Source organism: Micrasema longulum, unplaced genomic scaffold (assembly GCF_059751315.1).
Source record: "Micrasema longulum isolate JH-2025_06_02 unplaced genomic scaffold, ASM5975131v1 h1tg000127l, whole genome shotgun sequence".
Classification (NCBI taxonomy): domain Eukaryota; kingdom Metazoa; phylum Arthropoda; class Insecta; order Trichoptera; family Brachycentridae; genus Micrasema; species Micrasema longulum.
In genome coordinates this window covers 1,682,533-1,706,808 of record NW_028277333.1, presented here as the reverse complement: position 1 = coordinate 1,706,808, position 24,276 = coordinate 1,682,533, and the positions used below count along the sequence as shown (strand labels likewise).

At 30.8% G+C, this 24,276-nt stretch overlaps 1 protein-coding gene across 8 annotated transcripts in view; it reads left to right on the top strand.

Annotated features, from left to right (window-relative positions):
• Pdp1 (PAR bZIP family member Pdp1) overlaps positions 1 to 24,276 on the top strand; it is a 154,608-nt gene that overhangs the window by 50,625 nt on the left and 79,707 nt on the right. For 2 of the 8 annotated variants that reach the window (XM_088241041.1, XM_088241049.1), the window contains exon 1: positions 16,035 to 16,269. The exons of 4 other annotated variants lie outside the window; for them this stretch is intronic. In XM_088241041.1, coding sequence (XP_088097167.1) covers positions 16,152 to 16,269 — 118 coding nt within the window. In that variant the 5' untranslated portion in view covers positions 16,035 to 16,151. Of the gene's footprint in view, positions 1 to 15,971; positions 16,270 to 24,276 lie in introns of those variants that run through there. 2 more of the 8 variants (XM_088241060.1, XM_088241033.1) reach the window with 2 other exon arrangements.

Here is a 24,276-nt window from a genome sequence, read left to right as displayed (position 1 = left end):
AGTACTTGTTAATATTTTAGCTAAGTACAGTCTTAAATGAATAGTTAAAGCATTTATTTCGTTTTTTCCATATTAACAACGACTTAATTTTGTGTTAAACCAATAAAATATACAATTTGGGTATTTAACACAAAATATGTTATTGTACAACTTACTTAAAACGCAGTTTTTATACCCCATTCTGTCTATTGTAATATGCATAACTTCAGAGAAGTTTTTCCCTCAATCCAACTTGAAGCCGCAGGCAAATTCAGATTTATTAACCAAATAATTGGTCGATTTGAATGTTTTTTAGTCTTAAGTTGAATCTTGAATCCAAAAAAGTACTGTTCTATTTGACTAATGATAATAATCGAAACTCAGTACTACATTATTTTGCTGTCTTGTCTAAACTCATAAATCTCAAATATAACAGATCTTTTGGCTGATAATTCATTTTCCTTCAATTTACTAATTAATTCAAGCCTATTGGCTCCATTCAGGATGTTGAAGCAGATGGCCGTCCTCACACATAAGTGTACACGAACTTCCATCCACCTCTAAACGTCATCGTTGTCAACAATAAAACGTCTCTGGAAGCTTTTTGCAACAAATTTTGACTAAAGACCTGCACATGCACGATTAAAATATTCAATTATCACAACATCTAAAGCCAACAGATCATAGGCAGCGCCGAACTTTCGACAATTGGATAATGGAGCATCAACAAGTCGGTAGTAATAAAAAAAAACATCTTTAGCGATGAGGCGCTTTAGAAAACCTGTTCGGGATTTTTTTGCGATTTTTTTTATTACTATCAAACCTTTAAAATAAATAACTTGTAAGTTTTTTTTGGCAAACGAACTTGCAAAGGTAGTTATTTGCTCTAGCCACTGTTAAAAAAAAGGATTATGTTTCTGGTGTGTGAAGTCTGATTGTGTTTAAAAGTGCCTATTGGGCGTATATATAAATAAAAAGCTGTTAGAATTAAAACACTATTTCGTTGCTCCCCCGTGTGAAGGAAAAAGTTCAGTTCAGCCACAAACAAACAGAAGATATGGTATTTACTTATACTTCGTTCATTTTGTGAACATAAACTAGGAATTTCTATGAATATAATTGTATTATTTGTATCATCGTCACGATATTACGGAAATACGAAGAGCTGTTTTGTTTAACGCACAGACTTTTATTTTCATATTTGCGTCATCCTATAGGGAACATCTACTCTACTACGAGCTATTCTGCTATTATGCTATTTTATGCGACGAGTAATATAAAAGGGGAATAATGTAATATTAATCAAATTTTAATAATGGCCAACAAAACAAAACTGTTTTACTTTACCCCTTCTTACAATATAATCTGTAACACCCCATATTGTGTTCATCGTTAAAAAAAAGATTTGTTTAAAAAACGGTAAAAACATTTTCCTATTTGAATTTAATAAGGGACGTGTAATAAATAGTACTTGTTCGAGTTTTTTAAAAATTAATGTTTATTTGATATAGTATTAGGATATATAGTTAGGTTCATTGGTCGCTGGCGAAGATGAAATGTCGAAATGTCTTTTTACTTTATTTATGTTTCGTTCAATAAATATTCGTCGATATGTTGAAAAAATCGATGGTTTTTTATAATTCCCAAATTCTTTATTTTTTATTAAGAATTAACCCGCTCAGTCTCTTTTCTAGAGGCTTGTGAGCAGGTGGGAAAGAAAGGATTAGGAGGTTATGAATAATACACCACAACGCCCAGACCAATTGAGAAAAAATCTTTGTCGGATTTTTTTCTTGCAACTGGCGGGAATCGAACCAGTGACGCCAGTTTCGCAATTGGCTGTTAAACCAACTGCGATACGGCGCCTGTAATTATATAAACGGATAAGTCTGCTTGTAAATAGGAAAACATGTCTGATAAAGACATATTCAGTAGCATTATTTGCAGTGGCAGATTATTGTTTGTTACATTTAGATTACTCCTAATAACAAATAATAAATTGCAAAGTCTAGAGGGATAATATTTCTAGGTGCCTGAGATCCCAACCAACTGAGGCCCGTAGGTCGATAATAGGAGGCCCGGAGAGCCGATTACATGAGGCCCGAAGTGCTGTTTTTCTAGCATAGAAGGCTGTTGTCTGGAAGAGTTAAGGAAATATAGATATTTAAACACAGGCAGAATGGTGAATGTGTGTAAAGTGGTGAATGTGTGCATAGTGTGTAAAGTGACCAATGACAGACCATAAGCCCTGTAAATGCCTAGACTTTCATATTCCCCTCTCAAAAATGTTTTTCTTCTCTGTTGCATTAAATTTAGTTATTATTTTGGACATTAACCGTCGATCTGTAGTTCTAAGGATTGATCAGATGTTTTATTTATTTATAATAATTATTCGATTATATAGATCGATTGCGCGCATTACCAATTAAAACAAATGTTTAAGTGCCCTCAGTTTTTTGTTGTAAATTTGTTACGATAAATTGATGAATTTGTTTGTATTATTTGGTTTGAATCTCGGATAAAACTTTAAATTTACGGCGGTAGGTGACGCTAACTATTCAGTTATCAGCTTATAACATTATCGATGACAATTGCCAATTTTACTGATTTATAAGATACCAAATATCTTGTAACATTTATTATCTTTGTATTAAGCAAACACAGTTCTTAATAAGCAAAAAATAATTAGTAGATAATATATTCAATATCGCTGCATCTCAGTCAGTACCGACCTACCTTCTTATACCTTGAAAATAATCGTTGTTTTATGTTATGAAAATAAAAATAATTTTAAATAAAAAAGACAGAATCGTTTTTATAATTAAATTTATATTAATCATCATCATCATTCCCTTTCCGCACCTAATGGTGCATAGTGCACTGGATTGGTACACCAATCGCAGCATATCTCGATCAATTTTGTTACATGAAGGTAAGGTGATCAGTCTGACGCTTCAGGTACTAGTGCAGGGACTAAGAAAATATTCTAGTGTGGAAACACTCTTTTGAATAAATATTTTAAATTAACCAGTCGCGAATTGAACCCGAGACCTCTTGCATGGTAGGCAAACGCGCTGGTCATTACACCACGAGGCCGACATTTATATAATGAAACGTAAAACACCGGTAGTAAAATTTTCCGAAATAGGAATAAAGATGTAGAAAATACTTTTTTTGAATATTTATTTATCAAAAGCATACAAAAATTAACATATAAATGATCAAGTCCTACTGAACTGCATAAAATGCAGTTCGTCAGCAGGTGCTTATAGTTAAGTTCTAATATATATACATTATCTTATCTCTTAAATTCTATAAACATATAAAAACTCTTTTTACTGATGAAAAAAAAATGTAGATCTAAAATAAAAAAATAAAAAAAACAATTGAACAAACAAAAACAACATAAAACACCACTAGATTCTCATTCTATGCAGGTATAATGTAATAATGTTATGAACAAATATTTGAGAACATTTATTAAAGTAAATTTTTCTTTTTTAAAACACGGGTAAAATGAATTAGTGGAGTATATTTATAAAAATATATGTATGGAATTTTTTAATGTCATTTTTCATTTATTTTGTTTTGCCGGCTTAAAAGTTAGGCCGGTTGTCCCAAAACCGATAAACATAATTTAGATTATTAATGTGCGGAGAAGCAAACAAAATATCAATAATGATTGTTTTTGAAATGAACATTTTGAATGAACCATGAAGCCATATTATTTCTTATTAAATGGCAGAAGTGGCATGGCGGACCCTTTTTTTCAGATCATATTTTTTTATGAAGGCATAAATTAATTAATCGGGTTGTGGTCCCGTGGCTAGCGTTGAGAACTCACGGATCAGAGATCCGAGGTTCGAACCCCACTCTACCCCAACTTGATTTCCATTTTCAAACAGTGAGTTATTTACAACTCGTTGAAAATGGACACCAAAATTAAAATATTTGTAATTTTATTAAAAAAAAATTCTCAAGAATAAATTTAAAAATTACAAAAAATTTTTTTCCAATAAATAAACAACACGGGCATTTTTCACTTTCAAAAAAGATCTACATAAATTTGGCTCTATCATGACTAGTGTGTTATGAAAGAGCCACAGGAATTATTGAAGAGACTAGGAAGGTGATATATACAATATATAAATAGATTAACAAATTACAACAGGGATGGAGAATACCTTAAATAAGGGAATGTGAAAGTCTAGGCATTTACAGGGCTTATGACCTGTCATTGGCTGGTTTAAGTGGCCACTTTACACACTGTGTAACATGTTTGAACATCCATATTTCTTCAATTCTTCGAAGTTAAAGAGCTGAAACCTTTATTGTTGTGAAGAGATTCATCTGACTAAATTATTTCACATACTAGGCAACGCCTGAAAACAATTTCCCAATTTTTAAACTTCTTCTTGGACCAGTTGGTTTTCCAAATTCCAAATCCAGTCTTTTGTCTACGAACATTTGGACAAACTCAAATATTGTAATATATAAATAGTACGAAAACTCATTGCTACAAACAAACAAACTACTATAAAAAAGAATAAAATACCTTAGAATCTTTTACAGAATATTTTATTTTATTTTTATGTTACACAAAAATATTAAAACTGTCTATTTATTATAGGAGCGAAAATTCATAAACATTTCTTGCATACCCACAAAAAGGCCATGCCTTTGTGGAATTTTTTGTTTCCTGTTTTTACTGTTAAAATGTATTTCATTTCTTTATATATCCTTTATTTTTTAATACTCTGTTTTACCTCTTATGTATACTGTAAAAAAACTTAACACATAAACAAGTTAATTACGCAGTAGTTTCTTATTGGTGCAGAATTTGTGTACTTTTTTCAATTTACCCGGGGAATGTTCTAAACACATCAAATGCCAATTCCATGAGTCTGATACCTCTGGTTTCTTCCAATACATCGTTTACTGCGTTATCTGTAACATCTTTAGAGTGACGAATTTTTTTGGAATTTGAAGAAGTATCCGTAATGTGGGCCGGCACTTTTATTGCTATCATGTGGCCCTTTATGACTTTTGCTAATAAATTTAAATAATCTGAAAATATAGCACTCCGTAGACAATCCAATATTGCGGTATTTGAATCTGTAAACAAAACAATGTTCTTATCGTATTAAATTAAAAATGCAGTAATATATTCAACTCTCTACAGGTTGCGTCATAAATCTGAAAAAAATTCTGCTGAAAAGCAAGTATTTTTTAATTTATTTAAAAATACTTGCTTTTCAGCAGCGAAAACTTCAAACTGGCGACGTGTTTAGTATACGATCTGTCAGGCTACATGCACATCTGTTGTCGATATTACTGAGTTCGTTTGGTACTTCCGGCCCCTTCATAAGCAGGCTTCTTTAAGCCACTTCTTCCCTTCGTATGTTACATGGAAGACTAATAATGTTTTGCGGATGCAACCATTTGTATATATTGTAGGATATTTTCCCTTACTGATTTATTTTCTGCCCTTTTAATAAGGCGTACGGTACAGCACTGCTTTTAAATATGAATCAAAATGAAATTGTAAATATGGTACACTGTTTGACAATACTTGCGGTTACTATGTTTGCAAAAAATATGTTTAAATGCACTTTTAATATGTTTTTATTCCTCATAAACTGATTTCTTTGGGTTCCTAAAATATATTAGATCCCTTTACACGAGTTGCTTTCCCGAAGGACGGATATGAAAATATTGTAACAGGCATAGAGTGCATAATCCTAGAACCTACTTTTCCGATATCCAATTATAATACACGGCGGGGAAGCCTTGTTACTCTGCTCACAGGTCACAACGCTAACATCTCGTATTACACGGTACAAGTACCTTATCTAGGGAGGTATGTGTCGAGCCGGACGGATTTTCCCGTAAAGGGGAGAAAGCAAACATCATCCCGGATAAAAATTCCCAAGAGTGCATGAAAAGAGTAAAAACCCCTAATCCGGAAATATCACAAACTACGAATAACGATAAAAACATGTGAAATGGATTTTAAAAAAATAATTGCATTTTGAAAATCAAAATGGATTTTGTGAAGAAATGTTTTCATACATACCTAATTTTTAAAATGAAATTGTTAAAATAAATCTCTTTCCAAAAGCGGGTCATGTTTGGCCTTGAAAATTAAAACGTCAAGATTCGTGACGATGTTCTATTTAAATTTAAATGGTCACAAACAAAGTTAAAAATTTAACCGAATCGTTACGTATTGGTCAATGCAATGAACAGTTTTCGCGGGAATTCAAAATTATACATTCAAACATATTTTTTATGCTACTAAAAAGTACAAAAAAACTTTAGTTTTTACTCAACGGTATTTTTAGACTCTTATTATTTTAAAATAGTAAAAAAGGGTTATTTCCCCATTGGCCAGGCTGTTGAAACTCATGAAACGGAAACAACAATACACGGAACGGACAGTAGAACTTATGAATATGTCAATCCAGGTTTTTACAGGTTTACCTATGATTGGCTAAGTTATGGGATTATTTTACGAATATTTTCATTCACCATTCTCTGTATGTTTGCGTATGTGCCAATATTTTTATATAAAATATTTATGTTTGGTGGCAAACATTTTACATACATTTACATGTACCAACGTGCTCTAAAATAAAAATTTACACTGCTTGCCGAGGCCACCGAATAAATTTTTTAAAACATTATTATTAATTGCATTTTTTGCCCTTTTCTTATTGTTTTGAAAACAAACAATATTCATTTTATTTGGGAACTCAACAGTTCTATATAAATATTTAAAGTAAACAAACAGATATAGTGTATAAACTTAGATCTAATAACAGATTTCCACAAAGTATACAAAGTTAGTAAAGAAAATATATTACAAACTAAATAAATACATATAAGTTCATATAATATATAATAATGTTATTTTCATGTACTCGTAAATATTTTTCAATGATCAAGTTATTATTTTTTTTTTTAAGAACAGTAAGTTATTGTAAATTGGGCGGGATTAGGACAAGGATGCTTGAAGAGAAGATAAGGAGGGAAAGGGAGTTGTACACATTTATTATTACAATGTCTACCAAGTTACATAATGCATTTTTAGTGTAAATTTTAAATCTGACAGAGCGATGTTTGTGTAATCTATGTCTTTAAATTTTGTATTGTACACTGAAAAAATCCCACGAAAAAAAGCATGTTTAACATACGATGTTTTACTTATTGGTACATGAAACAGGTGGTACCGTCTACAAATCCTGGCTGACACATGTATTGTTATTAAACTAAGTAGTTCTGTACAGTCAACTATTCCTGTCATAATTTTGTGAAGCAGTAGATGGTCCGCACTCACTCTACGGTATTGTAGAGAAGTGATTCCATGGTAGGTGGAGGCAGTAAGAGTTGATACATAAGAATTACCGGTTTCGTATTTTAGGTACTTTATAATTTTTGTTTTGAATGGTTTCCATTCTTGTTATATATATGGCATACTGGGGATTCCATACCTGAGATGCGTATTCCAAATGGCTTCTGACATATATAATATAATATAATGAAATTAGGGCCTTGGGATTATCAAAATATTTACTCATTCAAATTATAAAACCTAACATGCTCAATGCTTTGGTGGTAATTCAATTGATATGCGATTCAAAAAGTAGTTTCGAGTCTAAAACAATCCCAATATCTTTAATTTCGTGCTTTCTCATAAGTACATAATAATTTTTGTTTGTTATCATAATTAAGTTTTTTTTTCCTTGTGAATGTGACACAGACACATTTTTTAATATTCAAAAACAGTTTATTTTCAATACAATAGTCAGTTAGACGATTAAGATCGTCTTGAATCATAAGGCAATCTTCTCGAGATTTAATTTTAGCGTATATTTTCATATCATCGGCATAAAGAAGAAATTTTGAATAATGAAAGCAAACATCAATGTCATTTATATATATAAGAAATAATAGGGGACCGAGTAGACGTCCCTGGGGAACACCGGAGGAGATTTCTGCCAGTCAGATTTATTCCCACCAATTACTACCGATTGACATCGCAGAAGATCACTATGTATACTTATAGCCAAAAGTTTGCGTGTTAAAACTGAATGCTCAACTTCGTCAAAGACTTTACTGTAGTCAGTATATATGGCATCAGTTTGGAAACCACTTCCCATTGTATTTAAAATATCATTTGTAAATAAAGTAAGGTTTGTAACAGACGAGCATCCGAAGAAAAAGCCATGTTGTTGAGGACAGATGTAGGATTTCTTGATCTTGGTGTGATAATTGCTTTCTTCCATTGAGATGCAAAAACACATTTCTGGAGAGATTTTTTTAAATAAGATAAAAAGTGTGAGAGATAAATTTTGGTAGCACGCTTTAATAAAAATAGAAGGGATCCCGTCGGGTCCGCTCCCTCTATTTATGTCAAGTTCCTTAATGAATTTTTTGACGATTGCTTGGGTTATATCCGCATATTGAATGTCAGCTGATCCATAATAAGAGTTATTTTTATTTAACAGAATATGTATTTCATCATCATCATTATTCCCTTTCCGCACCTAATGGGTGCATTGGTGCACAAATCGCAGCGTATCTTGATTATTTTTGTTATATGAAGGTAAGATGATTAGTCTTACACTTTAGGTGCCAGTCCAGGGACTTTTCCTAGTATGAAAACGCCCTTTTAAATAAATATTTCACATCAACCATGTCGGAAATCGAACCCAAAACCTCTTGCATGGTAGGCAAACGCGCCGACCATTACACCACAAGGCCGACAATACATATATACGCGAGGAAATCATATTTAGAGCTGTTTAAAAAACATTTCGGGGCAAAAATAATAATTTAGGTACGTATTTATCATGGCGTAAAGAAGCAGGAAAATAACATAAAATATATTTATTTAAAAAAAATTGAAGTAGGTAAAACATTAATTGTTCAGATGTACCCAGTGACATTATTTTTAATATTGCCCATTATTCAAACTAGCTCAAATAAACTTTACCTTCTTCCTTTACTAAATTTTAATCGTCTTCTGGCATCCAGAAAGAACTCCACAAGTGCCAATGTATTCAAGAAAAAATGTTGCTGCAAATGCAATTGGCTGTTGCACATCGATAGGGACGAGATTATCAATATTTTTATAGTTTGAGACTAATAAAAATTCACTAATCTACTTTCTTCCATTCTTTTATTTGATTATTATTTGTGTTGGTATTTTATATTTCTTCATTATTTATTTTTGCATTTTTCAATTTAGTACTCACATTATTTGGCATATTATTTGTTACTTAAATTTCTTACTCTATAAACCATATCTCAATAATTATCATTTCAATTACGTTTTTATGTTATTTTCTATTGATTTCAATAATTCTTTTATTTTGCATATTGGATTATTTATGTAACTAAAATTTGTAAAATTTACAGTATATTTCAATATTAATATCTGTTTATTTTTTTGTGTTATCTTCATTGGAATGTTATAATATATTGATTTTTACTAAGAGCATATGGTTTTTATTATTTATTTACTACATTTTATTTTTATATAATTTTATTTATTTATTTTAATAACTTTTTTTCCTTACCTTAATTCTATATAATTTTGAATAAGTACATTTAATTTAATTAATAATTATTACACCATTATAACAAAGCTTTTTATCAAATAGAAAAAAAGGCAAATCAATTAATAACGACTTAAATGACTTAATTCACTAAGTCATTTAAGTAACTTCTCATAGCTCTGTGTCGATACTAGCATGTTCCCTTATCCAGCATATTTGAATAATCATCCCTCTGATTTTTAGATGCTTAATTTTACTCTGAATATCTACAATTTATGGATTTACTGACCAAGTACCAGTTATAGCTTGAACGCCCAAACGACAAACTGATAATATTATTGCAATTATCTACGCATTAAAAGTGACAAAAAAAGTAAATTTTGAAGTCGAATTAAATTTTGAAATAACGGTCAGTTTCCGAAACGAGTGGCTAGATGCAAAAAACAATGTCACCAGATTCTGTGCTATTAACATATAAGAGTATCTAGGCGTAAGAAAGTTACCCCTAAAAAAAAAAATTACATGTTTTCCGTCTGTTTTTCTATCTTGCGGACTATACGTATCGAGACGTTAAATGTCAAAAGTTATACAAAAATCATGTTCAATTAGGCAATTTTTGCTTGAATTGGGACTCATTAGAGTTTATAATCCCTATTTAAAATATAAATGAGTACTATTTAAAATGTTAATAACGTACGGAACGCGGACTTAATTGTTGCGGTCATTTATTGGTTTGTTTCGATCATATGATGTCGATAGTAGGTAGAACATGCCGAGGAAGATACAGATAGTACAGAAGTTAAATATACCTTCTCGATATATACAGATGAAGATAGCGTTCATAATTAAGGCCCTAGTCCTAATTTTGGCTTGCTAGGGGTTTACTTTGTTGAGTCAGGATCTTTTTTTAAAAATCCAAAAAGTTAAATACAAATTTTCTATTATAAAGTATACTCGTGTTTAATCAAATAAATGTACGAAATAAAAAAAAAACAACAGAAAAAATATATACATAAGTACATAGCTGTTATATTTATTTTGGTCATTCAATAATGATATGATTTACCAATGTATTTTTGTTCAGTATACCCCTTACGGTTTTAATCCCCGGGATTGGTATGTAGGGTAGAGGGTGGAGGATTTACTACTCGTATGTACTCGTAGGTACTCGTATTTATATTTTTTAAACTATTGTTTTTATAATGAGCATTATAAATATTATTTTTATTACAAATGCCAGCCACGGGCTTGATCAATAGTTTAAAATATATTTGAAGTTTTGAAGTACACTTATTTAACATTTAGACCTTTTTACGCAAGGTCGAATTTTGTCTAAACCTACCCCAGGCTGAAGAAGGTTTGAACAAAATTGAGGAGATTTTGAACAACGCCGCACGAAAAACGTATTTTTTTGGTATAAATCAATAATAAAATGTAAAATATAAGAAAAATACTTTTATTGTCTTTGGTGCCTTTTTTGCATGTATGAATTAAGATAATAAAAAAAACTCAAAAATTTTAAATAATTGTTTTAATGCTAATGAAATGAAGAAAAGTTACAATAAGGAAATTTTATTATTTTTTGGATGGGCCGTGCCCCCGCTGACACTGGGTTGAGGTAGTTAAAAAATAATATCCTCGAAGGAAACTGAAGAAACTTCTTCTGTGTCTAGTAAAAAAACTGTCCCCATAATTTTTCCTTAAAAAAATCACAAAAATATATTTATCAATTTTGCTGTTTTTTTTATTATTTTTATTTTCTGTATAATATATATATACGAGTATATATGTATATATAATAATATTTCTTAAGATAATATTATCAATTCTTCCCTTCCATCTGTTGATGTTTGTTAAAAATTTAAGGAATATAGATGTTCAAACATGGCAGAATTATGAATGTTACACAGTGTGTAAAGTGCCCGCTTAAACCAGCCAACGACAGGTCATGAGCTCTGTAGATGCCTAGACTTCTATATCATCTTCTCTAAAATGATATTTATTTCTCTTGTAATAAATATGTTCATATTAACAGCTCAGTTGAATCTAGTTGTTGTTTACAAAAATTTGAACCAACTCAAAACACTGTCTTTATTTTTATTAAAAAATTGTTTCATGTTATATGTGTGATAGTAATCTTTCTATAAATTCTTGTTTTACAGTATGCTTTTAGCTATTACGTCCAGCGGCAATCTTTTACAACACATCTTCTATTGCCTTTTGTATGTTAGTTTTAGAAATCTCTTCTCTGGTGCTCTTATTTTTGTATACTCAAGGCATAATGTTGTAAAAAAAACTAAGAAGAACAATCAATATTATAAGAAATGGGAGGTTTGGAACATTACTAGGAGGTTTTGAACAGTGTTCAAAGGCTCCTCATTAACATTGTTCAAAGCCTCTTTGGGGTGTCTTCTTTCGAAAATAATTCAGATGAAATACGAAGTAATGAGCTTTTAATAATATTACGCACGTTTGTCTGATTAAAATGTTACGTTATAAACCTCTTTTACAGCGGACGCAGACAGACTCATGAGTATTTCTGAAATTTCTTTCAAACAACCTGCTTTTATTTTTAACAAAATGCACAATTATCATCAACCGCCTAGTTACAAGCCAACTGACTTAATTATTTACTAGCCAACTGAACTCAAAATGGCGTTTATTTCTCAATGACAGATATCGACAATAATATTGCCATTAGAAAAAAATACTTAAATGTATTTAAAAAAAAAATATTAACCCAAAATAATTTGCCTGTTCAAAGGCTCCTCGTGTTCAAACTATCCACCCTCTCTCCTACTCGCATTCCTTCTTTATTCATCTCGGTTCTCAGCGACTCTTTTCAACTGTGTAGACATCAAGATGTCTTCTTTAATAAGGGAAGGCTCCCTTTGGTGTGGTTGTCTTCTTTTATGGTTCACGCCCTCTACTGTTTCCTCCAAAATAGTAGGCAGACGATTTTATTGCGATCATTGTGCCCGTTTTCACCAATAGGGAAATATCACTTACTACGAATATCAATAAAAGATATATTAGAAATTGATTTGGAATAATTGATTGATTTTGTGATTGTATATTGATTATGTTTTCATACATAAATTTAAAGAAGAAATTTAATTGAAATACTTTGCTAGAAAAACGCGACGTGTTTGGCCCTGGTTGTTGTGACGTCGAGATTTGTGATAATGTTCTTAAAAAATGTCAATAGCCAGGAACAAATAAACATAAATCGTGACATTTTAGGGGCGGAATGACCGTTTTTGCGGGAATTCAAAATTACAAATTTAAAAATAGTTTTTATGCTACTAATAATGAGAAAAATTTTTTTTTTACTTGACAGCATTTCATAGAACTTTATTACTTTAAAAATAAAGAAAGAAAAAAAACGTGATATTTCCCTATTAGGTCCAGCACTTTAACATTTTCTTTGTGATCTCTCTCCAATGACTTAATTTCGCTCGTATAAAATGTTTTTTTTTAAGCGGGTCCAGCTACATCATTTATTTATTTTTTGCTTCGTAAAACACAACGTCGACATGTGTGTATATTAATGTTAATTTGTATTTATTAAATAAAGGTAATATGCAAAAAAATATAGGGATTATGTTGTTATTTATATTGCTGTTGCGTACGATAAATTAACGTTTTGGCGGCTAAAAGATGGCGTAAAAGTTTTGAATTTATGCGCAGTTCAAATATGTTTTATATAATATAACGTTGTTAACCAAAAAATATTTTCAGAAAACTCATTAAAGGGAAATATGGTAGTCCAGGTATTTATAGGACATATGACCTGTCATCGGCTGGTTCAATTTTTTTATTACGCATGTTGTATATACGCTATTTTGCAAATATAAAAACATTTCTCGAGGGTTGAGTATGTAAGCATTTGAAAATATACTTAAAACTTTGTTAAGAAAATTATCCTACGTATAAATTAATTTCACCTAATGCATATACACGAAAACAAGATGAATCAAACGTTGAGAGTCCTCGATTGCAATGCAAAGTTAACAGAGTTATCTTCAATTGTCCATAAAGTAAAACCGATATTTCTGTACGAAATCATGTATATTTGTATGCAAATTGTAAATATATTCGTAGGTTACGCGTAATTGAAAACATTAAGGATATTTAATATCTGTCATACGTAAAATTCAATTTTGCTTTCAAGACAATTGAAGATAACTCTGTTAACTTTCCATTATTCCGGGCCCAAGAACTGCGAACTTTATAGAATTATAGAAGTCCAGAAACCGAGTACGCGCATCAAACTGAAGCCGACTAAACTACTCATACATGAAAATTTTTAACGTAAAACTACGTAAAAAACGTAAAACTGCTCATACATGAGTAGTTTTAAGTTTTGACTATTAGTTACTCTGTAGATGTCGCTTAGTCGCAACTGCCTGTTCAAATTTAATTATGCCGTGTTGTGTCGTTTGTAAATATCAAAATACTCCTGGGATTCAAAATGGAATAGGCTGGGATCACATTTAATATGTAAGTAGCGACTTCACAAATATTATTTAAGAATTTAATTATTTTACTATCCGTCAGATTGTTTAATAAAACAAGGTAGACATTTTATTAGTATTGCCAGGGCGGTCGATTATTTCACCCGGCTTTCTATTAATAAACCATAGTATAATATTGCACTGTATTAATTTACTGAATTACTAAATGATTATTGAATTATTTTTTTACGGTAGCCTAATAAAAGTATTGTTTTTTTTAGTGCAGTCAGTAAAATATTTTTTGTGCAAAACAAAATTATCTTATATTTGTGGTATGATAATAAATCGTTCGCAGTCTGGTAACATTACGCGTGCACTTCACGCATGCGCGCAGGCGGGATGTTAGATTTTGGACCCAGTGCGATGTATGCAAACATGATTTTACGCGCCTTATGGTATATTATAATCCTATGGTGAAATATAACAAAAGAAACTAACTTGTCAATAGTTGACTATGTCGTGGAGATCCTTCCGACTTAACCACGGTAATCTAAGTACATGGTTATCTGATATATTTTGAACGTTAATAAAATTACGCGTGACCGGTGTGACCTATAACCGCCGCACAGATTAAAGTAAAAGGTTATCGTTTTTTGGTTGTATTATTTCGCGATAAAGTACCGACGCCGACGGCGAATTCAGCTTATCTTATAAATTCTGAAAAATGATTCGCATGCACATAATAACATATCAGCAGATGACTTTCCCAACAAGTATTTACCAACTGATATTTATATTCCTAATCTACTTTACTTGATTCGACAAAATTGTAGAGATGCACATATAATTGTAATCATGAAATTACCTAATTATACAATTTGCGTCCATTGTAATTGGCAGTAGTGATGTATTGTACATTCAAATAAATAAATAAATATAAGCAGAAAAGTGAGTTTTTACATTGAAGAGCTCTCAGGAAATACTCGCATGGCCCTGCCATCTTTTTTTACATCGAATAAATATTTTCCCTCACATTTCTAAGCATTCAAAAAAAATACAACAGAAACAGAGAACATTCAAAAGAAGAGAATATGGAAGTCTTAGCATTTACAGGGCTTATGACCAGTCATTGGCTGTATTAAGTGGCCACTTTACACGCTGTGTAACATTCACTATTTTGCCTATGTTTTAACATCCGCTTTTGCCTATTCTTCCGTCTGTTGATTTTTGTGAAGTTAAACAGCTGAAACTTTGATGAGAATGGGATTCTGACGGAATTATTTCTCTTACGTACTAGGCAACGCCTGAAAATATTTTTTAATAAAATCGCTTGATTCAATATTTTCAAAATATATTTTTTTTGGGAAATCTAGCAAACTAATTATATCATTATTTACAGTACGTAGTAGGTACATTAATACACAAAACTTTCTCTCCCAGGCTGCGACTCTATAGAAAATACATTTGGACTTTTTTTTAAAATGCTTTTTTTATTAGTCTATTTAATAATTTCTCAAATATTTTTTACTATCAAAAAAAGTTATGCAGTTTCAATGTTATTTAATTTTGTATATTCTTATATGTAACGTGGCAAATAAATATGCATGGTTTATGTTTTAGGATAGTAAATATTTACAATGTATTTTTCCTGTATCGCTTATCGCTGCACATGATTAACAAGCGTATTAAAAACATGATATATTGGCAACTGAAGCGTAAGACATATCTACTAATTAGGTTAACGCCAGATTAGCAAATAACAAAGACACTGAGCAACTGGATAAATAGCCTCACAAGGTAATAATACAAACAGTAATTTGAGTAAAAATAATACGGGGAGACTATTACAATTATGAAATTTTAAAATAGTTAACCTTAAAAATATCATATTAAAATAATTTATAAAAGTTAAGTATCAGGAAAATGTCTCGAGTGTGTGCGTGAGGGGCTATGTGCATGTGTGGATAGTGGCGCTTCCTAGAGCGGGCGGCAGGGAGGGGGCACGCGCTCACGGAGGCTTCGCTCGACAGGCCTCAGTCTCAGTTGTCAGTGCTAGTCGAGCGGTCTCCGGTCTCGGCTGACCCACCGGCGGTCGTGTGCAGTGATTGTGAGTGAGCCTGTTCCCTGTGATGCGCCGCCCTCGCTGAGCGCCATGGAATATCAGCACGGGGCCCCCCTGGGCCCGCCCGCGCCGCCGCCGCCGCCGCAGCCCGCCCTGCCTACGGCCGACCAGTACCACCAGTTCTGGAGGCAGCACGTCTATATCAACGGTCAGACAAGAGCCAACTTTCGCCCAATCTTTATTCCGAAATCGTGAATACACCCAACCTGGCTTTCCAACCTTTAGCGCGTTCTTTCGGGTTTTTTTGTTTCTTTTTGCCACCATCTAATCAATCTACTTATCAATTAGTTTATGTACTACAGAAGTGCTAAATCATTCCTTCACGAAACTAAAAATTGTCATATAAATAAATTCATCGGGAATTATTTATTAAACAATTTTCGCAATGACTTTTTCATATATACTAATAGATATTTTTTAATTTCCGTGCATATTTAATTTTTAAAACATTTAATTTATTATAAAAGTTGACGTTATTTATTTGCTGGATTAAAAAAAACACGGTTCGCGGGTATTATATTGCATTGTCTGATGTTACATCTTAGAAATAATTATGTGCTTTCAAGTATTATAAAAAATATACACATGAACCATGTTTATTGGCGTCTAAATTCACTAATGTTTTAAATCTTTTTTCTAAATTGGTAAATCTATTTAGTTGGGAGTTATTTGAATAAACCCACGAAACCCCGTGTCTCCTGGTTTGATGATATTCGTGTAATAATTACAAAGGTGATTAGTTTACATATAATAAGGTATTCGTCGTAATAATTGCTAGTTTCATTTGACGTCGTATCTTATCTTCCATAAATCAACTCACACTTATGTATTTTTAATTATGTCCGTTAACTTCGAATCAACGTGTGACTCTGTACCGTAATTATGATAGATGTTGTAAGTATGCAGCATTAAATGCATAAAATGCCACAAAGTTCTTAGGTCGACATTATTGTTGACAGTAACATACAAATACAATCTTTTAAGAGAGTTGTGTTAAATTAGTATTTAAAAAAAAAACGAAAATAAATAAACAACATATTTTTCCTTAATTAAGGGTCGTAAGTTTAAGGATATTGTAATGGTTAGATTTCTAACCAATAGTTGCTAACCTCTGGATAGGAACAACATGGGCCATCGTAAGCGCATTCGAAACAAAAAGAAAGTAAACTTGTTTAGAAAAGATTGTGGGGCAAAATTCAGATATAACTTTCACTTTTCTGACTGACTAATGGACGCTTTGGCCGTTGAATGAACCAAGGTTTAGTTTAAATTTGGTGATATTAAAAAATCACAACATAATGTAAAGTTGTATATCTACAAATAACGTGGGTATAACATATTTTAATCAATATTCTAGTATTGATAATTACAAGGCTATCGCGTTCGATATAATTTATTTTATGTTTAACCTGTTGAATTTCCTATATTTTAAAATATTTATTTTATTTAAGTAATAATTTATTTCGATCCTCAGGTATGCATGCAAAGTGGTTCATGGGATACTTCTATACTTGACACGTTCAAAGTAATTTCGTCGTTTTAGCATATTAAACATTATATTTTTTAACTTTTACTTTCATCGAAAATACGCGTCGCCGTCGTTTGTTTTTGATGTTTTGTAAATTATAATTTCTGCCTATTTTGGGCCTATTTTTACTTCCGTTTCAAACAGCAAAAGGTAAATTAAGAAAGATTGTTCGTCGCATCACTGAATCCTATTTCAGTATCGCAATTAAATTGTGTTTTAGTTGATGAATAAAATATGTTATGTAGATATCGAAGTTAAGGTATTCCAGAAATATCACGTAATCTCGTGAAAACAATAAATAATAGCACGATTACTTTATTAGTCATTCAAAGTAATTTAATTTGTTTTATCTCTCGCAAAACCCGATAATATTTTGTCACACAAATGCCTTTGTTTGTCGATATCTAATGTTTTATATAATCATTTTGATACGCACGATTCCTTAACACAGTTCTGATCGACATTTTTAGTAGGCACTCTCAAATTCGTAAACAGATCCTACTTTTAAATTGCTTAAATATTATTGTAATATACTCTGCATTCCAACCAACCAGCTCCCGGAAGTGCTTTCAGCCTCTGTCCTGGCGCTAATCTTTAACATTCCGCTGTCCTGTCTACAAGCGCATAATTATTAACTACGATAGTTTTTAGGTCACTACCCCTTTTTCTTCAATTTTTTCCAAAATATTATCAAGCTACTCAATTTATAATGACTCCTTTGCATAACATGGCCGAGGTACTCTGGTTTGCGCCGCTGACAATATTATTTAAAAAATAAGGAATTATACCGACCAATTGCTACTTTGCTACCTTTCCGAAGCGGGATCTGGAGCATGCGGCCGCGGTCCCAATTTGGAACTAACACTGTATTCCTTCACTGTCATACTGGGAAATAAGAAAAAAGTTATTGTACTGACCTACTTGAGTTATTGTATTGTATTTAATTAATCACAAATTGACAATATTGCAGCGAAGGGTACAATGAAAGCAAATGAAAAAAAATTATGTTTTGTCATTTTCGCGGTTAGATTGTAAACAAATATTAAACTTTAGCATAATTAGTTCTTTTTAAAGTGGTATTGAATATGCGAAACTGAAAAATGAAAAATGACGCCTAGATATGTTTTACACCCGTATAACAGTACTGACTAACTTTTAAACGTATTTAAGGGTCATATTATAAGCAATGCCTGCAATCTTTTGAAGGGGAAACTGATCGTTTCAATCCTGATGTTTAGTTAAGTATTCTAATCTAAATACATTTTAGGAAGGACCTCTAAGATATTTGAAAACGTTTACTCTTCCCATAATTTATTATCTCATTTAGAGCAAAATTAATTAAGTGGTAATTATTTTGACTGACAACCAAAAACTTAGTTTTTTCTTCCATATTATCATTCGTATTATGCTTAAATTTATTATTATTATTTTAATGCAAAAATGTCACATTTTTGTCTTTTCAAAATAGAGCAGCGTCCTATAGAGTAGTAAGGTACAGAATAAGCAATTAAATAGAAGATAGTTAAACGTTGATAGAACCTTCTTGCCCTGTCAATCTAATGAATAATTAAATAGTATGGAAGATGACGCGACGGTTTAAAGAAATAAAGGCTTAAAACTATATTTATATTTATATGTCCGGGATTCCAAAAGAAAAACGTTAATTTTTTTTTAAACATAATAATAAATTTTGTATTTGTATTTTTTTCCATTGCGAGTTAGCGTCATAGACAAATTAGATATATGGTCAGCAGAAAGAGAAGATACGGTATCAATTATCAGTATTTTGAAATACTTATCTATTGGCCTACAGTCTTGTAAATACTCGGTATAAGAAATGTATGTACGAGGATTTTGGATGCATTGACCTTATATAACTCCTTTCTTATTTATATTTATATTCTGCACATGCCACAAAACGAGTTATCAAAACTTTAATGCATAGATTAAAAAAAATACATTGATTGATTAAATATCGACTACTTGACCGCCCCTATTCACATTTCTCGTGGGCTCGGTATCCAATAATTGTTTAATTTTTTCTTTATTCCCTAATTTGTATAACACGTACAATAGCGCTTCATTTTAATTGGACGCATATAAATATACAACACGCGTTTACCATTGCTCAACTTCTACATATTTATTTAAGTTTTTTTTATTTAATTTAATGTTTGAAGTTAAATAAGATAAATTTACAGTTATTACTTTAAGTATTACTTGAAAATGATTTCTACTGCTCTGGAATGCAAAGATAACTAAAGGGTATTTTTTAAACGGGTATTAATGTTTTGTTAATATGAAAAATTCATTTTGCGTTACATTTACAGTGTTTATTACGACACAATGCTTTCAGCAAAATAATATTAATTTTTATAGTAAACATAACATTTTATAAGCACAAATGTTTTTATATTTGAACATCTTATAATGGGTAGTTATTAGAAAAAAGGTATCAAAAAAGAAAATAAATAAAAATTGATTTCTTTCTATTTGCCTCAATTTTTCAATTATCGGTCCATTTTCAACCTGTTGTAAATAACTGTGCCATAAAATGTTGATATTGTGGAAGAGTGAGAAATAAGCTTCAAATGCCAAACACTCTTCAAGGAGATCAGAAGATTTGTTGACAAATGACACTAGTCCGACATCGCTTGGGGACAATTCGGTGTTTCGGTGTTTGAAGTCAATTAAAAAATATATTAGTGTTTGAATAAAAAAAGTATTTTGTAAATTATAAGAAAGGTAAAAAAGAATGCAACTTCCGTAAACACAAAAACTTCAGGGCTTATTCGCGACACTCACATTAGACCACCATCAGTTTAAATCAACCCATCAGATTTCTTAGCCAGGAATATAAAAATAAACACGTTTATTATATGGACCGTCATTAAAAAATTAACACGATTCACATCACCTATCAAAAAAATATCTCTTTAATCGCGTACTTTTCATTCATCAGGAATTTATTTTATCAATATTTTAACTATAAATAATTCTACCACTTTCATTTGCCACAGTTTTCATTGTATTCTTCTATTTTTATTATTTACCATTTAATGTATTATACAAATATAAAATATGGATATCTCGTTAAAACAAATATTTGACGGCTAAGTAAATACCTACCTACTTTAAATATATAAAAATTGGTTGCCTTATAAATATAAAAAAATACCGACTAAAATTAGAATAATAATGATGTAATTAATTTTTAATTGTTAAACTTATTATATCGATGGGGTGATACAGCAATGACATTTATTTATTTATTTGTATGGCTTAGTTTGTTTATTCAAAATAGTTTTCAAAATTATACGCTGATTTCTGAAATTCTTGCGAATGAGTTTTTTAAGCCACGTACATCAAAAGGCGAGCGTAATACTGCTTGTCACTAATACACAAAGCTAATTTCAATATAAAACTACTCTTGATAGATACTCTATTCGACTATTAATATGTCACCCCATTTGAAAACATTTATTGAATTCTCTCACTTTCTTTTTCACTAATACAGCAGCTTAATTAATCGAAAATTGTAATTCCGATAATTTATAATAAGTATTCTATTCAGCCGAAGAACCAAATGTTATTGATAGGTAGCATTGATAGATTTTTTTCATAAATAATCTCGATTCATATCTATAATTCATAGTCTATAGTACAGAAATACCCCTTTATTATGATAATTTCACCATCAAATTATAATTTAAAGCCTAATTAGACGTTTTAAATTAGATGTCAGTTCGATGTACATACCGCGAAATATTATTATTAACAAACTATGTATTATATAATTGTTATTAACACGGGCTCAGCCTAAAAAGATAGGTTATCGAATGTGTTAATTAATAAATAAATGTTTATTTCTTGTATAAATTCAGATATAGATAAATTTTCAGTTTATCTAACTATGAAACTGAACTTCAATCCCTATCTCGGATTTTTTTCGAATATGACGGGTATGAATATCTATAAAGAAATTTTCCATGCGAAATATGTAAAATATATATATATATATTATTTGCATATTTGCATTCTTGCCTATTCACTATGATTATATTATTGATAAGTGTGGTTTATTCTTCTGTTGTTCTATGAGGATATAAAAAATAAAAATTTTATAAAAAAGTTATTAAGACAACACACTATACAAAAATAAGTAAAATAATCAGGACGTAAGCCAATTTCTTGTTTTACTAGTAATGACTTGGGATATAGAGATTTTGGTATTATTTGTGTGTTCATTGTATATTTATTATTTACCTTTAAGACTGAAAAAGCACACATAATAATAAAACTGTAATTACTTTTTAATATTATAATAAAATACATTATTTACTGCATAAGAACGGGGAAGCTATCCCGAGTTAGGCAGTTTAGATGAACCACCAGCAGAAAATGATATTTTATACTGGTAAATTGGAATCGAGTCGCTAAAGAGCAAGATATTTCAATAACAAGTAACAAAAACTAAATTTGACAAGTTTTCAGTTTCAAACTAAGCAATGGAGAAAATATTACATTGACATTTTTTCATTAATGACTGGGCATTCCCCGCTTAAAGAAGTTGTACTTTATTTGACTCCAAAAGACGTTTGAATGATTGTGGTGTGCGCTAAACAAGACAATTTTAACAAAACAATAAAATCGACCTATGAACCAACAAACTCTATAATACTTTTGTTGTTTATTAAAATAAACAGGTATTGTAAAATGAATTATTAAACGCAACATGCAATAATACATGACAAGTGTATTAGAAAATTAGTACTGTATTGGTACATATTTTTGTTTCCGTAAATTCTAACATTTTGTCTGTAGTTTAGTATTTAACTTTTATTAATTTTTTCGAAAAATTCAATGCGAGCATACACACATAATTATAAACATAACTCACTAGATGTGTTAATTTTTTCTATAAAAAAAAACATTTTTATTTCTTAATCATTTACCCTTTGGGTTATTATTTTTTGTACACACTCGCTACTTTGAATCCAACTTACGTGTGCTATTTAAAAATATTTTTATGTTTTAACATAGGTATTGAGACAAAGTAATAATTACAAATCTATTTATTATTGTAAAAGTTACCGACACAGGTTAATCAAATTACATGTGAGTTTCTGGTTAAACGGTTCTAATAATCAGTTTTAAATTTATTTAGTACTATGTAAATACTCATGCTCGTTACGAGGGAGATGGTTCGCTGTTTATAAGTAAGGCTTGGTCCTAATCAATAGTTATTATTGTCGCATAATTGATTGCGTATCCCACCAAGTGGAATATTGGCGATCATCTTGATGAAAATTCGATAGAATCTCCGAAGTAATATAATAGTTGTGTGAAAGTAGTAACTTTAAGCCCAAATAAGAACGTTTAAGGGGTAGATGGATATTGGCAATTGAATAAGAAACAGCAAAGTTTATTGCAACGGAGAGGGAATAGCTTTTTGAGGGGGGAATATTGAAGTCTAGGTATTTTGAGAGCTTATAACCTTTCCTTGGCTGGTTTAAATGGCCACTTTACACACTATTCTGCTTACGTTAAATTATCCAGATTTCTTTAACTTTTGTGTGTGTTATATGGAAACATATTCTTGTAACTTAACTTAATTCACGTAAACACAGTTTTTGCTACCATTCGTGCTTGCAATGTGGTCATGAAGACGAATAACAATATCAAAAATAAGCCCTACATATTGATATTTGTTTAAAAATGTACTTATTTTGTTTTTACCCTTTCAGTCCTGAATTAATTCCTTAGAATATTAAATTAATGTTTATTCTGTGTATACTAAAATGAACTTTCTAAAATTTCTGGTAATTAAAAAAAAATCTTTCGCACTTCAAAAAATATTTAGTGTAAATAATGGATCACAAACTGATTATTAACCGACTAAATTCATTATAAATGTGTTATTATCTTTCGATATATATTTATTTAATCAAATTAATATAATTTAACTTGCCAATATAATTTGTAAGGACGACAGAAATTCGCCCCAGCACAAACAAACTAGTCAGAAGTCAGCTGTCAAAGATAAAAACGAACTTTTGCGTGTAATGCAGATTACCGACGTATAAAAAAAAACGTACTTAGGGGTTCCAGTAATTAAAAAATAAACTCGCCGCTTTTTAATTTCGGTATGAGTGTAAAAAAAAACTTAAAATTCATGTTCATTTTAATGAACACCCAGGTGAAAGGGTTAATATAAATATGTTTGTTTGTCGTTTTAATTAAACTGAAGCAATTATTTTACAGAGTGAATAGAAAATTATTGAATTATTTTATCGAACCTAAGACACTAGACTTGTTTGTAAATCTTGCCCGCCTTCAGAGTGATTGATGAGGCCACTTCAAAACTGGACAAGTTATAGTACTTCAAATATCAAGTAGTGGAAATATTGAGAGCAATGTCAGAATTGGAAACAATTTACCTAATTTGAGGACTAAAATTAAAATAATCTGTTAAGAACTTTCATATAACATATTTAAGATGAAAAAGTTAAATATTTACGACACTGATGCATAAGGCACTTTACATTCATACATTCGTACAGGAATGCGACGTATTTTGACCATCTGAACATGAAGGTATGGTGATCAGTCTTCAGGTACCAGTCA